The following is an 18,781-nucleotide window of genomic DNA, read 5'->3' on the forward strand; positions in this document are numbered from 1 at the left end:
TAGCTCACGGCAACGAGTAAAAACCTGACCGAGTGGGACTCTTGTCCGGTTCCTAAAGCGGTCAGATTCTCTTTTCCTTTTCCTACTCTCTTCCGAATGCGCTTTCTTAACTTTTAAATCATTTAGTCTCATGTCTCAAATTCGCGCATGCAATTGTTGTTATAGGCTTGATCGACTTCATGCAGCGCTGCAAGAACCGACAGCCGGATGACGTCAAAGTGCCATCTCGGATCATTCTCGCGGTACTTTGACGTCATCCGGCGGTCGGTTCTTGCAGCGCCACACGAAGTCGAACAAGCCTAACGTGTGTGACGTCGTTGCCGTAAAGCAAGTCGTGATTCTCGCGAGATTTGTTAGGGGCGGTTCTCTCAAGCTTGCATTGCTGGTTTTGCTAGCGGCGACTTCCCCGAGCTTCAACAGGAGGATGATTCGCCTTACTATGACTTTGTTTACCACCAAAATAACTTTGAAGCTGTTATATTAAGGTAAAATAACTGCATAGTGTGTCTTTAAAAAACTGAAAAAATTGAGAAACCAATACATGAAATGACACAAAAAATGTGGTGTATTAAGTGAATGGGAAGGCCTGGAGTATCATATGTATTCAAAATTGAAATTTAGCGAATGTATTGCATTACTTTTCAAACTGTGTGATAAGCCTTTTTTACACAGACATTATGGAAAATACACATAAAAAGCGTCCAGGATTTGTCCGGGATTTTTGGTTCATTCACACTACCAATGATTTTATGGAATCTGTTCGTGCATTCACACAGATGCCATAAAGATCCCGTAAAGTCACGTGACGTGTTTAAAAATTCCTGCACTTGGTAGTTTTTCCTCTGCAGCATGTAAAGTTTGCTTATTATCCGTTATTTATATACAGACATTTCTCATTATGAATGTTAATGTGCATTTAAAATGATGTTTTAAAGAGCTGAACGATATTTCTTGTTGCGATGATGGCCATGCATTTTTGTTTATTATAAGCTTATATAAGCACATGACGCGCTTTTTTATGCTGCTGAATAATCTCAGCTTCAGCGCGCATAATGACGAGCTCCCTGATCTCTGCTTCAGTCCATTTCTAGTCGCATGTAAATCTGCATGTAAATCCCTCATTTTAAATAGCTGAACCATAACTTTTTGTTGCAGTAACAAAAATGACATGCGCGTCTTCACTACGACGCGTCCATTACGCCATTGTTTTTGCGTCTTGTTCACACATAATGCTTTTCATGTATCCTACGGCAATGCTAGTAAGTCCTCTTTCCGGGAGCAATCCCAGAACATTTATGGAATGTATTGGTGTTCACGCAGAAGCCTGACAATTTTACGGATATTTTCTGGGACCAAAGTGCTGTGAATGAGGTTTTATTTATACACACTTCATGATAATGGGTTGGTAAATCATGGGGTAATTAAAATTTTTTATCCTTTTGAATAAAATACCTTAAAAACTTTTTCATACTCTCACTTATGTGTCTTTTTACTGACACTGTTATACCCTTAAAGGCGGAGTCCACGATGTTTGAAAAACGCGTTGGAGAAGGAGACGGGCCGACTACCAAAACACACTTATAGCCAATCAAATCAAATCAAATGCCGGTTTGCGTATGTGTGGGGCGGGCCTATCAACAGAAGGTCCAGATTCTATTGGGGTAGGGGCGTGTTTGTTTAGGTGATTTCAAATATCAACATTGGCTTTCAAACATCATGGACTCTGCCTTTAATAAATGTCCAACAATTTTTGAAATAGGATAACTTTAATCATTTTTGATAAAAAAAAAACAATTTAATTTTCTTTTGATGAAATTGTGCTCGTGTATAGCTCTGTGGTAGAGTATTGTGTGAGCATGTCTTTTATCATAAACGGTTTTGACTAAACGATGCACATGGTTCACATGACGACACGGGAACACATGACACTCTGAACACATATTTTGAATTTGCGCCCCTCAAAAGAGACGCCACTGCATGAATGTAATGAAATGTAAAAAACTGGGATATTGGATAAAATCTGTAGAAAATACAAAACAAAAAGTTTTAATGTGACCATATAAAAAATCAAGCTGTGGGACAGAACAAAGTTACTTTAAAGAAACTCTGTCTGCTGTACCCTGATAAAGCCGTCCGACATCTCACTGACAGCTGAACATCTCTTAGCCACATCATTTCCTGCTTCAACACGGTCGACATCTTTATCAGCATAAATTCACCAACGAGGTGTAAGAAACAATAGCAGCGTCTCTCATCTCCACGGCCTGGCACTGTGGGCCCGGTGTGACGCTTCCTGTCCAGTCACAGACTTTCACTTCTGCCGATGGAAACAAAGTTGATGATTAGCTGACTCGGTCTGGACTGGGCCTGCAGGACATCTTGTTGCCCAATCAAGGCCTCCTCCATCATGATCGGTTTGATCGGCCCTCTGCTTTCTTCAGTCTTTAGGGATGAAGACGGAGCACCCTGAGAGCTAATTGGACATGGCGCGTTACAAGCTGAGAACAAGGTAAGTGGAGCTGGCTGTCAGGATAGACGGATCATCCCGAGCAGGGGGGTTGCCCTTCCACTACGTAAGCACAACGTCAGTTCCTGTACCTGGTTGAACATTAACCAGCGGGCTAAAGCACGGCTCTGCCAGTGCATCCTGAGCCGAGGCCCGCGTCAGGAAGCCGATGCTTTGAATACAGAGCCGGCCTGTCAAGTGCTTGTCTGGTCCAAACAAAGCCATCAATCGCTGCCTCTTTGTTTCCCTGAGCAAAACAAGATGGCAGCGCACGTCAGAGAAAATTGCCCTGTCTGTACTTTTACTGTATTAGGGACATTCATGCACTGAAGTAATGAGGGAATCACAGGATGAGCCAGGATGTTGTGTGATAAAAGAAAAATATACAGCGCAGGAACGTACACGGTCCTGCTGACACCTACCGAATGAAACAATGCAGACTTTACCCACTTCCAGATCCTAGTAACCAAAAACTATGTTTTATATATTGATTCCAAACAACTAGTTTAAAACTAAAATTTTGCAATAGGTGTTAGGTAAACACAATTATATCAGAATTGTAAATTATAGTATTTTTTTAAAGAAATGTTAGGGTGGGGCATGTTTTAATTTTATACAGTTGATTAATTCAGCTGGCCAACACAACTGGCTAAGGTTTTAGATTTTTTGTATGTTACCATTTACATCCAAAGTATAGACCGTTTCATTGAACGCATGTGCGGTGATGTCAGACGTGTCTGGTCCGAACTTTACTTCCGGTTTCTGTTTTTTTAAATGGTCTGACTAGTTGCTAAAACTGAACTCGTAAACAAATACCTCGTCGAAAAAACAAATGTCTTGGTTTCCAATGTAATCTACGTGTTGTTTATTTTGCTTGTTGTATAAATAAACTACTTTAAACAGATTTTGTTGTTATTGCGTCTTAGCGGAGTGTACCGGAAGTTACGTGTTTTCCACGAAAGCCGTTTGTTTATGTTGTTACTGCTGAAACCGTCTATACTCAACTGGTGAGCCACATCTGACACGTTGCACTTTACAATCTGGCCTTTTGGGCTGTCTAAATTTTTAAGTTTATTATTATTAAAATATTCATGACCAGTCCTCAGAAATGACAAAAACAGCTACCAGTTAAAATGTGTGTCAGACGTGTTAACTAAAGTCACAAATTTTCAAAATTTTTGAAATGTGTCCCACTCAGCCTTTGAAATTGAGTACCTCTGATTGACTTTTTTCTATTTTCTATCTAAATTTCATTACTTGTTTTGCTTAATAGTCATAAATAAATCATTATTAAATAGCTAACATGCGCTACTGTATATAGCGTGCCAACATGCCCTTTCTTGGGTAATAAGAACAAAGGCTTTAGGTATACTTATTTAAGCTTTAAAAGCGTGTGCACACCAAAGCGTTTATGCCGACGGACGGCGTATGTTTTCAATTGTTTCCAATGGAAGCACTGTGCTTTTTTTATGTACTTTGGGTGAAACCGTTCAGCTGGTCAATGTCACTTCTCACTCGACCATCCAATCACAGTGGAGGAGAAGCGGGACAAATATCATCCGCCGCATCATTCGATGACTGATAAACAAAGCAGAAGTATCATAGCAACCAAAGCGCTTAGCTGAGAAAACGCTGGCAAGCACCCACAATTGGCGTCCGCCATGGGTGTTTTCAGCCGCATTTAAATGCTTTGGTGTACACCCCCTAACTAAAGTAAAAGTGTAAAAAAATTGTGGAGAACTAGTTAAGGCTTCCCTCAGTGAAATCTTGCCTTTAAAACAGACCGCAGGCCTACAGGTGAGCAGTTTGCTCTTTTGTTCGCTCTACCCACTACTGCTAATGCCTACTTCTGTATGCAAAGTGTAAAAAGTGACTCTTGTGATTGTATCTGTTCGAGTAAAAGTGCTTTGGTTTACACAGGGTGCCAGGGTCATATCTTTTGCTAGCGTATTTTGACTTGCACCCAGAAAAATATATATTGTTTAATCACACCTCCTGCATAAATTATTTCAGGTAAGATTTGCTGACCGATTTTAATCTGAATGTATTTTGATTTGAGACAGAGTTGACAGGACTCTTATTAAGAAAAAAGCTTGCTTACATCACAGCACGACAAGTAATTATTTATTTAAAAGTCAATAATTTGCTTATGATGTGTGTATAATCGTGTAATGAACGCTATATAGCATGGTTATTAGCTAATTTGTCTTGTATTTCAGATAAACAACACACACTTGTCACAATTTGAGAACAAAGGAGCAACGTATCTTTTCCTGCAAGCGCACCCGCCGCCTCCTCCTCCTCATCTGTTTAATTAACAGAGATGGGTCATTAGGGGGGCTGCGAATGAGGTAACCAGACTCCGGATTAAAACAAACACAAGACGCAAGAGCGCGAGAACACCCTCCTTTATACGGCTTAACTTTCCACATTATTAGCGTCATTTAAGAATAGGATAGTGGAAGCAATAAGAGTTTATAGAATTACACAAACGGGGGGAATATTCCGGTATGCTAATGAGCTGGTCTTCGGAGACCTGCCTTAATGGAGTTTCTGTAGGAGCGTTTATTACCCGCTCCGCTCCACATCGGATCCGTCCGCTAGGAGTAGAGGGGAGTCCGATAGCTTCGCTGATGTGATTGTCAGGGCTGCGTCTGGGCTAAAGTACCTTGATTCATCTCCATCCAAATGGGCAGTGACGCTACGGCTGGATCTCCATCTTTGTCTGCGGAAGACCGAATTCCCTGGAAAATAATGAATCGCGGCTTCATTTGTAACTGTCAGAGAAAATCTCGACTCGCCGCGGCTCCTCTTTCCGCTGATGAGCGCAAACTTCCAGAAGTTCACTGCTCTCAGGAAGTGTCGGAGCGCTGGCGTGCCTTACTTTGCATGGGGAAAGTTCTGTCTCTCAATGTCGAGATTCTCGTTTATTCCCACACGCGAACCCGGCCTCCCTCACACCAAGCTCCTCTTTCTATTTGTTTTTGTCGTGTGTTTTTTTCTCGTGTTAATGACAGCGCACCGAGGCCTTGCTGAGGTCATCCATCTTCTGTGGACATCCACCCACTGACCGCTGCTGGCCAATCCAGACTCCGGTGGCTGGCATTATGGCCGTGTCAGGGCCCGAGCCCCCCCTCGACCCCCTGCGATTAATCATCATTTGGAGAGTGGAGCTGGGCCGCTCTGGAGAAGGCCGGACCCTGCGGGTGGTATTGGGTTTGGGGAAGAATGGACCTGCCACTGGGCCTTTGTGTTTTCTCCCTTGGACAACAGTGATGCTCTTTACCTTACTACCAGAACACAGAGAGAGACACACAGGGACAGTGGGAGTTAGTCGATACGTAGATAGATATCAGTCATCATATAACATCCACAAATATCGTAAGACTTAAAAACTATGACAGAGACATCTTTAAATAAACATGTGATTAACACAGTTTATGTGTGATGGAAAAATAATAAAGTAAATTGTTAATGAATCAGTAAATCACTTACCGTACATTATGATTTGAGGGGTTATGTGTTGTTGAATACGGTTAGAGGTTTATTTAGTAAAATGGTCACAGTTAATGGTCCCTAGCTGTCATTGAGGTAGCACCATTTTAAAAACACACTTTTGCACCTCAGGTGCATATTAGCACCCAAATGGTACATATCTATACTGAAATTGTAGGACTTTTTTAAGTGACAGCTTGTGATAAAATAAAACTAACTAATATAACACCACTAATTATTTTCATATAAAATACAGATTGATGAGAAATATTAACCATGATATAATATAATCCCATGTGTGTGTGAGAGAGAGAGAGAGAGCACACAGATCTCTCAGTAAAGATTCACTCTTACTAGAAACTTTTTCCACTTGTACATCCAAACACATAGACTGTTACACCTTTCACTAATCATGATTAAAACTTAAAGATTTTGTTATTGGTCACTGTCAAGCATAAAGCACCTGATTTTGAAAGATTAGCTCGCACACAAATTCAAGCCTGGAAGAATCCGATCTGGAGATGAAGACATAGCCTCCTTTTGTTGTTCTGTGAGAAAACAGTATATTAGAAAGCAATCATTTAGGATGGCATAAATGAGTGTTCATCTAATGAATCAAAATCAACTAATTTTTCTCCTGTGACGGCTTTAGTCTATTTCTCACCATTAAACAGGGTGAACATTAAGAGGCTCTTTAATAGCTCCATTTAATAGGTGGAGGCCTTCGGTTCATAAACCTCTAATGACGCTGATGCACACAATTCATTACTGACCACATCTACAAATGATGGATTCGATACATAATGGCTAAACTTTGACAGAGCCGACAATAGGCTAAGACTCTAACAAGACTCCGCATTAGCAAAAGGCTGGCACCGAATTAAAGATTGATTTAGCAAAACCATTTGTTATGAGCTCCTGACATGTAGCTCTGTCTGTTGAGACCGCTGAAAATACAGACGCCCCATCATCTCCTGATCCGCTCGCAAACAAAGATGAGCGCTCGTAATGATCCCATTTGCTTAATTTTCTATTGTGTAGTTCCCCCCCACACACACCCCTAAAACGTGTGACTTTTATTGCCTTGAATTTAAACTTTTAATTATATGATTTTGCTTTAGTTACAATGATTTCCAAGTGCTGTTATATTGTGTTGATGATGTTTTTTGTCAAAGAACAAGAAGCAAAACTATAATAAATATAAATAATCTATACAAATCTGTATGATGCTCAATGTTAAAATGCTTTTGACAAATGCTCTGGTCCTGTTATATTAACTGTAAAAAATTTGTTAAGTTAAAGTAACATGACAATATATGTTAATTTGATATTATTTTTTACAGTGTTTGTTTGGCAGAATGCTCGTATTGTTCTGTTTCTTTTTATAGTGTCTGTAGCTTTCAAGCTCCAAAGTGGACTTTTAAAGTATTGCACATTCATTCGACTTATGTTTCAAATCTATGACAACAGCTTTGCAAGCTTTTACTCATATCTGAACAGCTGATGATCTTAAACATTTAAACACTTTTTTGTGTGTTCCTTAACATAGAGCTCATGTCTGTTTAGCCCTTTTCACACAGAGATTACGGTAAATATATGTACACGGAAAAAACATCCAGGATTGTCCGGGATCGTTTGAGTTTTGGTTCATTCACACTGCCAATTATTATCTGGAATCTGTGTGTGCATTCAGACACATACCGTAAAGATCCTATAAAGACATGTGGCATATATTTAAAGTCCTGCACTTGGTAGTTTTTTCTACAGCATCTGAAATTTGCTAATAATCTCTCGAGAAACAACGCATGTGCCTTTTAGTTTATGATAAGATCTCCGTGAATGTTACAGGAATGTTACTAGGTCCTCGTTACGGGAGCGTTCACAGAACATTTATAGGACGTGTTTGTGTTCACACAGAAGCCTCACAGAAAATTCTGGGACCAACACAGCAAAAAAAGAACTTCTTATTTTTGTCTTGTTTTCACTACAAATATCAAATTTTGTCTTGATGAGCAAAGTGACCTAAAAAATAAATCTAGTTTTTTTATGCCAAAAATATACAACTTAAGTCAATTTTAAGATTTTTTAAAGATTAGATTTTTTAAGTTGGATCAACTTAAAAAATACTACAATTTGTAACCCTTAAAAAGTTAAGGTGTTTCAACTTATATGTTTAAGGAAAAAATACTTTAACTTTAATTTTTTAGGCGTTACCAATTGAAGTAATTTTTTAGATCCATCTTTTTGCTTTTTAAAGTAAAGAGGTGTGTTTTTAGATGCTAAGATTTTTTAGATTTTTGAAGAATAAAAATAGCATATGCACTGTAAAAAAAGTTGAAACAACTTGGTTTTGCAAGTCAATTCAACCTACTATTTTAAGTTTAGACTTGTGATAAGTTGGTATGACTTATAAAAACAGATTGAAATTGCTTAAATTGATTTGTTAAGATTTTACATCATTTTTACAGTGTGGGTTTGAAACTGCCAAGCAGTCTCAAAACAGCGTAAGGATAAATAAATAATTTAGTTTAATTAATTTAGTTAAATTACTTTTTATTTATGGGCAAACTATTCTCTTTTTATGTTCTAAACACATGCCATTCAAAAATGTTCAAGATAATTTGATATTAATGACTCTCACCTTGAACAGGTATGTCTCTTACCTTCAAAACAAACTGTCAGACACACACACACACACACACTTAACGTATGGCCGTTAGCCTGATGACAGAGAGCAGAAAACACAGTCTTGTGTCTTTAGCATTAAACAAACATTAGTGTTAATGGCCGACCGATGCTGTTAATAGAGACGGCAGAAGTCAATGATGGACAGAGTGATCAGTAATGCAGATGATGTTGGGTCGTGACCTGCAGCCCCACTAGAATCCGAACAGAACCAGCATCCACACGAGACATAATGTGTAGTCAGACACAGACTAAAGATTGATTATTTAAAGTTTAACAATAGCTCTTATTTCTACCTTTTTCCTTTCTTTAAGATGCATATGTTTTAATATTTTGTGAAAGAAAACATGCCTTTGTAAAGCTTGCTGTCACATACAGGTTTCAAGTGGATATGGGTGGTTCCTTACGGGTCCAAATCAAAGTTCTGTGATGTTCTGCTCTTCCCTTGTAAGTCTGTGTAGTTTTTGTCAGTAACTTTTCCACAAACAACATGATTTTAAATGTAGAACAAACAATGCAAGCTTATTTTTTACTTTTTTGACATAATAGGGATTTATTGAAGTCTCTAACCTTTCGATATGAGCATCAGTAAAAGTGATGCCCGCCAAGGCAAACAGCACTAATCAAAGTCACATTTCATTGTGCATGGAAAACAATGCATGAGAGCATGCACACGTTACATGCACGGTTGCGTGTGCCAACCTTTAACCAAGATGTTGAAAGACAATGTCACGCGTGATCCAGTGTGTCAAAGCATTTCAGCTTTAGCATTACCATGACAATTTCAATGTCAAAGCAGCAGAATACACACGATGTCCAACCATTGTCTTTGAGTTTCCTTTTCCAACATTGCTACACCCCCCAAAACAGCGCAAGAGAGAGAAAGACGGCACCTCATATAGCCCCATGGTAGAATATAGAGTGTCAGTTTGATGCTAGATCAGTTTGCACGAGGAGCACCATCCCAGGAGTGTGTGAGGGTGTGTAAAACTGTGTGTGTGTGTGTGTGGAGCGCTGTGTTGCTATTGGAGCGGTGTGAAGCTCTTGGAGGAGCCCACTCATATGATGATATGGGAAGTCACAAAGAGCCACTTTTCTCCATGCCGCACTGATGATGTGAGTATAACATTTAACATCACCAATGTTTCCTCATGTGTTTTACGCTGTGTGTGTGTGTGTGCTTTAATGCACGGTAATGTTGCATGATATTGAGCCTGTGGGTGTTGCAGTACTTTTCTCTGTGAGACCTTCATTTAGATAATGTAGATAATGGGATATTACAATATACAGCAAAAAAACTGTGCAAAACTTTTTTATGGAAAGGCGTTGTCTCTGTGACCAATTATGTGTTTGAAATTTGTGTAATTTACAAAAAAGTCAAATATTAAAGCAATAGACTTAAAAATATATGTATATTTTGCTATGATTTATGACAAAAAAATGCTATCTTTTGAGTAAAATGTGGGATTATTTCAAACATTCACACACCATCCAAAACTGATATATATCGGCTTTTCCTCACGACTGTGTCATCATTCATTAATCCTTTCCTAAATACAAACAGATTATTAATAGCAAAATACAATGACTGTTAGCTCACCCGACATACCGCTAACACAAACAAAAAAAGCCTTTTGAAGGTGAGCATCTATAGAAAAGTAACACCTACTCAAATTCACTAAGAAAATCGGCCTCCTACTCAGCGAAGAGAACAATTCATGTTGTGCGGAGTCTCCCACGGCTAGTCTTCAGATGTCAGCCACTCCAGAGCAGGTTTGTGTCCATTCACCCTTCTTCCAAAAACCTCATCTGAATTTTGTGGGCGTAACTTGACAGCTTTCTTTTTGGGGTCTTGTCATATGCCTGACCATTGTTTTTTAAGACACATTCCATCCGTGGAGCGGATTTGTAATTTTTTTCTCAAATAAATAAAGCTGCTTTAACATTGCATGGCTTTGGTGACTTAGAGAGAGTGAAATATTACTGATTAATGCAGAAACAAATTTTTATGATCAGATATGTACTCATAGAGTAGAGTTGATATCACAAAGCGTGCAATCTTGATGAGTAATAGAGAACAATGAAACAGAGAAGAAATCTAATGCCAGAAAGATGCCATTCTGTGTATCATCATAAGCAAGAGTCATTTGACCCCAGGAGACCCTGTGCACATGCAGAAAAGAAAGCTCCTCAATTCAGTGGCTGCCATGTGTGGGTGTCCATCACATTGAGTCCATCATTCCCAGCAGGGACAGCCAGACCCCAGCTGCAAACGAGCATTCGGTGGGCCCGGCACGCTCTGCCAAAGCGGGCCACTTCTGCACAGTGTGCAAACATTTTTGCATCTGTAGGCGTACAACAAAGACGCGTGCATTTGAAGAAGTTTCCTTCTTTCGTCCGCGGGGGAGGAAGCAAGAATTCCTGAAAATGTGAGGCATTCAGATGCATCGGTTTTCTGCAAAGATTGTCACTGTTCTGTGCAGACTTGAGCGCTTTTGTGTTTCGCTGGACGTTTTTTTTTATCAAGCTGTCACACTGCTACAATTAGCCACAAAGAGCAAACACTGGGAGCCTTACAAAGAAGTTTATATCGTAGCAGTTGTGAAGGGTCAATTCATGATCCATTAAGATTTACTGCTAACCTCAGTGACTTTCTCCTGCCTATATCTGACCAATTATCCATATTTATGCATAATGCATGTGCCTATAACCACCATTGATCCTCAGGAGTAAAGCGTGCTGTACCTCATCAAGCACGGACCATTTTCACCTGAAACCAAACCTTTGGTTGATCTTGTTGCCCTGTAGAGCAGATAAAGGTTGCCTATAGGCTTTAGTCGTTGAGAGGTCTTGCAATTAATACAGGCAGCAGAAACAGGCCTGGGTTCATTACCTCCATCCTCATCATTATGGATGTTCAGGCACTGATTTGGGCTTCCCCCATTAACAGCGGCTGACACGTCTCGGTAATCAGTCTGTCCCCGGTCTGTCACATTACTCGGTGCGGTCTTTATTCACGGACGCGCTGTTGGGCCTAAAAAGCGCCGACGCGCCTGACAAACGCGCACGGCTCTTTGGCACATTCAATGTTAATGTGGCGCGTTGCTATCGAGCGTTTAGGGTGATTTGCGGTGACGCACTCCAGTCAATATCTACTGTGGTGTCTGTCATCATGTCGACGCGACCTCTTTACTAATGGCCCGACTGAGCGACAGCGGCGATTAAAAGAGCGCAGCGCGCACTGCGCGCACTAAAAATGAGACATCAGACGGGATGTGGATGGGCGAAAATACAACCCTTAACAGGCCTATAGGAAAAGGGTCCTTTTTCGGGTTGTATGGTTCCTTAAAGAACTTTTAACATCCACAGAACTTTTCTCTTGCACAAGATTCTTTGTATTGGAAAATTGCTAAATGGAGTATGAACATAAGAAAAAAATACTGTAATTCTTGGACTGATGGTTCTTCACTGTGGAGATCATTTGTAAGCATTTTCACTTAGTAAGTTCCCTTTTTGGTTTGTACACTGTCATCTCAGTAACAGTTTTTCAAGCAAATAGTCAGTGCACTGACAACAGATGGCTCCATTTGTAATTCATTCAGAAATTGTTATGACACTCTGAGATCACAGACTGTTCCCATGCCACGCGTATGATGACAGCAACACCTTCTCAAAAATAACCAGAGCACAAGTGGGTGGCGATAAAAATATATGAGATTGATGATGGACAACAGGAAGCTCGGTGGTAATCGGGGATTTTCATTGTACTATAAAAACTGTGGGTGTGTGCTGAGGTTTCCTGCACGCGGCCGATTTAAAATACCATTCAAGCCTCTGCCATGCTTTCAAAACAAGCTGAAATGTTTTTCTGAATTGCTGATGATAACGTAAGACAAAGCTAATTGTCCCGAGAAGACCTTTAAGACTCTTTAAAAATATTTCTCAGTGTATTCTTCTATTTCTGTAATATATTTGAATTATTGCTTTGAGATTATTTTAAAATTCGGAGTTTAATTATTATTATTATATTGTCAGTATAATGTCATTTATATCTTTATGAACGTGCGAGAATGATTAAAATTCAAATTATTTCTAAAAATGTCTGCTTTTAAAATAATTAACACCAGTATGAAAGTTAACACAAATGTTACATCGCATATTTTAAAAGTATTCATGTATTTTTTTTAATAAAACGATTGATCTTTTGTCCTATGAACGCTACGTCACATATTAGCTAATTGTTTTTATTATTAAGTTATAAATTTAATGATGATAAAGCTTACATCACATATAAATTCAACGGTAGAAAAGTGTTTTCTACTTCCCAGATGTAAAAACATCTCAAAATAGTTTAGATGATTTCAATTAAATTCACACATGTCAGGCCGGGGTAAAATAACACATGCACCATACCGCCCTCTGTCCATATGAAATGACATAACCCCTGTCCGCTTAAAGCAATACGATTCAATATGCTTAATTGCTTTACACTAACAGAGCATTAATATTAATGATAATTTATTTGAACAATTATTAAATAACAGTACTCAGTCATATTAAAGTGAATCTGAACGAATAGCCTATCAATTTCAGATCTTCAATTTAAACTGCATTATTATGCATTAGCCCACATTCACTGCATTATTGTTTCTTAAATGCTTGGTTTGACTTAAACGTATTGTATGTTAAAATGTTAAAAGATTTAACATGTTTATATAGACTTGCGACCACAGCACAGTCATAGCGGTCGCTTCTTGATGTGTGGGATGTCGGAAGTTTAATGGAATTAAAATCTTTTTTTCCAGAGATGAACCTGTTTGCCCTGAATACACACATACACAAACTCAAGCCATTATTCCGACAGTCATAACTTCAGACATAGGTCGAGTAGTGACTTGACTATTATTAACCATTGACATCATGTCCATATACAGTGAAGACATGAGAATTTTTTCAGTTTGCTTGATTTAGACGAAAAGAAAATGATGTTGTGTGGTTTCAATGCGCAGAAGAAACTTGAGCTTGTAAAACAATAATATTTGTGTAACATTATTTTACAAAAAGTTTTATAATATTTTCAATGTCTGTAAGGGAACAACATGCATATTTTAACTATTATCAGAAGACAATAAAATCCCCCACATGTTTGTATTTTATTGAAGAGATGCTATAATAGAATAAATGTGTTACTTTATTAAAATCTCGACTTTGTCATTGGCTCAAATTCCGACCTCTCCTCCCCCGTACCTCTTACTAAGAGAAGTTTCTAAACCCACGTGGGGAATTCACTTCAATATAATCGTTTTATTTGGTCGCATTTATAAACCTCACGGCGGAAAGCATTTCTATTTAGGTATACAGGCATTTACATTTGGAAAGTTTTAGTTTCTGAAGTTTGTACATTCGGTGTTTAGGGTAGCCTACTAAAATATTTTTTAATGTTTTTTTTTTAAATATGCTGACCCATCAATTCTCCATCATAAGATAACTGTTTTATTCAACGCACAATGAAAGCTTTAGCATATGACAACCACCATAAATACACAGACGCATAAAAATAACAAAACAACTATATTGGGTATATCTTGACATTAATCTATATATATATAAAATATTTTCCAACTGCACTCTAATAATAGGACACATTTACTAAAAATGTTTTCCTCTTTCCAAAAATACGGGCTCTATTCAAATAGATATAGCGCATTTTCCGACAGGGCCATTGAAGCAAAGGTAGAAATTCCGTGATTGTGATTCTCTCATTTGATTGTGGTTTTCTGATGCTTGCTGAGCGGCGTCTCTGTGCTCGGCAACATTCGCGAGTTTCCGATACTTAATTTCCGGAATAAGCACCATAAATAGACAAAAGGGGTGTTGCTGTTTGCCGGATAAAACCATTTATGGCATAAAAAATGAACCGGAATTCCTGACTGTGAATGATACGCTGCTTCAATATTATAAATAAATAAAAAAAACAGACCATATTTATGATCAATTAATGGAGACGAGATTATAAAATAAAAAAGAATGTGCACTGTTCATTTATCCGCACAAGCGAAATGCTCTTCGTGCACAGTCGGCTTTCACAGAACGGATTCTCCATTGACAAGTATTGCCTCGAAACGTCACAGGAGCCGCATCCAATCAGATCGCGAAGCGCTAGCCATCTTTTGCCATTCAGTCCTTATTTGGTCAGTGACGTCACGGCACATTGATAGGCTCACCATAAATACATACTACAACTAGCAGCTCCGCAAGGATCTGTCATTCAAGAGCACTGAGCAGCCAGATGCTATCAGAGAGTTTGTGACAGCCCTCCACATGTAACGTTTTCAAAGTTTGAGAGAAGCAGAAGTCGTTCGCACAGGCACAAACACTTTGTGAACATTCGAACGAGTGCTACCGAAAACTGAAAGATGACAGCTAAAACTTTGGAGAAAGCCCCCGTAAGTCTTGGTGGCTTTGTGCATCCTCTCTCCGAAAGCATCTACTCAGTGGACGATATTGCGACATCACTGCCAGCATCTGTGACTATATTTCCAAATGGTGATTTAGGAGGACATTACGAGCAGATTAACGGGGCGTCGGGAGGTAAGAATGATTCGCGCATGCACTTGCTTCTGTCCTCATGTGCTTTAGACATCTGCTGTATGTTTAACATGTTTAAAGAATACATCTTTTTAGGGTTGTCAATAAGTGAAATGCATAGCCTAGATGTTTGTCAGTTTGTTTACACGAACGCGTGCGTAAAAGCGGTTTGCCCCTCGGCGCATCATTAAACGTATAGCATCAAAAGTGTTCTGCAAAACTGCATGATGTAAAAGGAGTTGCGCTAGATCTAAACTTTGTTTCTGTTTGGTTTGTTTTACAGATGGATTGATCGGCGGTGATATGAGCACAGATAAGCGATCTCTCGACCTGTCCTATCCCAGCAGCTTCGTGCAACCAGCTGGCCATCGCAACCAAACTTTTACCTATATGGGAAAGTTTTCTATTGACTCTCAGTACCCAGGAAACTGGAACCCAGAGGGCGTTATCAACATCGTGAGCGCGGGGATCCTGGGCATGACCCAGCCGTCTTCAGCATCCTCCTCACCTGCATCCTCCGTCTCCCCAGGCCACTTCTCCAGTACTATAAGCTGCACCATGGCGCAAAACCAGTCTGACATGGACCACATCTACTCTCCCCCACCACCCTACTCCGGATGCGGGGAGGTCTATCAAGACCCATCGGCATTCCTCTCCACATCCACCTGTCCCATCTCATATCCTCCGCCGTCCTACTCATCCCCAAAACCGAACGGAGACTCTGGGCTGTTCCCCATCATCCCGGACTACACCGGGTTTTTCCAGCCCCCGTGCCAGAGGGACATGCAGTCAATGCCCGATCGCAAACCGTTTTCGTGCCCGCTGGAGTCATTCAGGGTTCCTCCTCCGCTAACGCCCCTGAACACGATCAGGAACTTCACACTGGGCGGACCGGTGTCCGACGGACCCAGGCTACCCACAGCCTACAGCCCGCAAAATTTACCCCTCAGGCCCATTCTGCGCCCGAGGAAATACCCCAACAGACCGAGCAAGACCCCCGTTCACGAGCGCCCGTACCCCTGCCCTGCGGAGGGCTGCGACAGGCGCTTCTCCAGATCTGACGAGCTCACCAGACACATCCGAATCCACACCGGCCACAAACCCTTCCAGTGTCGGATATGCATGAGGAACTTTAGCCGCAGCGACCACCTGACGACCCACATCCGCACGCACACGGGCGAGAAGCCGTTCGCCTGCGACTTTTGCGGGAGAAAGTTTGCGCGGAGCGACGAAAGAAAGAGACACACGAAAATCCACCTGCGACAAAAAGAGCGAAAATCCTCCGCGTCCTCCAGCTCAGAGCGCACCATCACCATGGGCTCATCCACGGGCATCTGCTCGTCCACTTCAAGCCAGTAGATTTCCAGCTGGACTGTGCAATAACAAACACTATTTAGGCAATAGTCAAAGTGACAATAATAACGGACCATTATTATAATATATTAAAACTGGGTCGACTGATGTAGTGATTTCAAACCACAGTGCCAAAAGCCACGGGGACGCATTTTGCGCACTTTAAAAGTGGTGCGTTTATTTCTTGCTACATTTATTTTTGCATCAGTCGAATGATGACTGACCAAACGCACTTTGTTTGAATATTTAGGTGACTTAATTTAATATAAAATAACCTTAAACCGCACGTGTGGGAGTATTGTGCCATATAGACACCAGGGCGTGAGTTGAGTGGTTAAACTGAGAGAGCACATTTCAAAATTTGCCTCTGGTAAAAAAAAACTTTGACAATTTAAATTCATACATCATTACAGTTGGGATGTAGCCTACTACTGATTTATAAATAAGATTGTTAATGTGTTTCTTTAACAAGGTGGTTAACATATTTCTCCCGTTGTCGTGCCTTTCGCCCGTTCATCTTGTACATAAACCCTGAACTTTGAATTAAATTGTACATTATCCTTTAATATGAAAGCTTTCGAAGATATATTTTTGTACAAATTGTTTCGTGTCAAGTGTTTTGTGGTTAAAAAAGGACTGTAAATAGCTAAACTCATAGCGACTTGACGTTTGTTCTGTGATTGTTCTGACTGATATAAATGTATTTGTTATGATATGACTAATACATGAAAATAATAAACACATGAATTATTAACTTTTGTTGTGGACTGCAAGTGATTATCACTTAAATAAAGTGTGTAAAAGGAAAAAGTGAAGTATATTTGTAGGGACATTCCCACCACTGAGCTCTGACTCACAGCACCCACATGCTGTGTTGTTTACAGTTGCACAAAGGGTGTGAATATTCACAGCCCCTCATATGTTAATATGCCACAGGTAAACTTTAAAAAAAAATAAATAAATAAAGGGCAATGTAACGCTGAACTAGGAGAAAAGGTAATCAAACAATTACCAAATACAACGTTTTCAATTAATTGACAAAACTGACAAATTATTTTTGCCACTTTTTAAACCTTTTATGGTTTTACTGTATATGTGGTTTACAGTTGGAACAACCCCATATTCACATCAGATAAGTGTATTGTTTATATCATAAATGTTATGCAAATACATAAAACCTTTGTGTGTGCAACCTAATAATTTTATAATAAGCTTATTAAGACAACACAAACATATGCAAAATTTAAACCATGGTTTCAGAAGAGAACACACAAAAATTATTAAAATAAGACATTGACTGCTTTAAACATTACATGACAATCTGATGTTAAAACTAAACCCTTTCTCAAAAGTTTTGCTCTTAAAGCTGCTATAAAAATATAAACACAAATACGTTTATCAGTTAAAGTATCAGATCATTGAATATTGCGGTCTGTTTTGTGCTGCCTCTGGACACACCTGCTTGTTCCTATTTAGTTTAGACAGCAGACTCTAAAGCAAAATATGATGTCTACACAAACAATGTCTAAAAAATAAACTTATTTACCTTATTACCTAGATGTGCAATTCAGACTTGCCTCCCACCTTAATACCGTTGCGTAGGAAACACTCGACCATATTTGACATCAATATGTCTAGATGTCTTCAGACATTCACATCGAAAGTCTGACAGCTCAGGCAAATGAAAGTGACCAGATAAACAGAAACTTTATTAGTAATAATACAACTAAAGGATATCAATTAAGAGTTTCCCACTTTCTTCCTGTCGACTATTATTAAAAAATTTCCATGGATGACAACAAACATCAGCTATACTGGGTCAATGGTACAAATACGGTCTCAATATTTCAATCTTCATTTTTGTAGGGATACTTTGACAAAGTTTGATGAGTGTGTCAATGTTTCTACAGCAGTAAGGATTGCATAGGGGTAGTTTCCCGGATAGGAATTAGCTTAAGCCAGGACTAGGCCTTAGTTAAATTAAAATATTTAAGTCATTTTAAAAGCATAATTTATAAATAAACATTACTTGATATATTTTAAGATATGACAGAGCAAGTTGTTTTTGGTCAGGACAACACTAACATTTAAGTTAGTTTGGGACTAGGCTTAGGCCCTGTCTGGGAAACAGCCCCTTAATGATATAAAAATAAA

The 18,781-nt window shown here is 39.4% G+C and overlaps 1 protein-coding gene across 2 annotated transcripts; it reads left to right on the plus strand.

The window, feature by feature from the left end:
- The first annotated feature begins 9,646 nt into the window (after positions 1-9,646).
- Positions 9,647-17,381, plus strand: egr2b (early growth response 2b). Of its 2 annotated transcripts, none has more exons than XM_055176834.2 (2): positions 9,647-9,802; positions 15,558-17,381. In XM_055176834.2, the coding sequence occupies exon 2, from the start codon at positions 15,578-15,580 to the stop codon at positions 16,631-16,633; it is 1,056 nt and encodes a 351-aa protein (XP_055032809.1). In that variant the 5' UTR covers positions 9,647-9,802; positions 15,558-15,577; the 3' UTR covers positions 16,634-17,381. The 2 variants fall into 2 exon arrangements, with proteins under 2 accessions (XP_055032809.1, XP_055032808.1); XM_055176833.2 differs by lacking the exon at positions 9,647-9,802 and adding an exon at positions 14,639-15,277.
- Positions 17,382-18,781: the final 1,400 nt, after the last annotated feature.

The sequence above is a fragment of the Misgurnus anguillicaudatus genome, chromosome 4 (genome assembly GCF_027580225.2).
Source record: "Misgurnus anguillicaudatus chromosome 4, ASM2758022v2, whole genome shotgun sequence".
Classification (NCBI taxonomy): domain Eukaryota; kingdom Metazoa; phylum Chordata; class Actinopteri; order Cypriniformes; family Cobitidae; genus Misgurnus; species Misgurnus anguillicaudatus.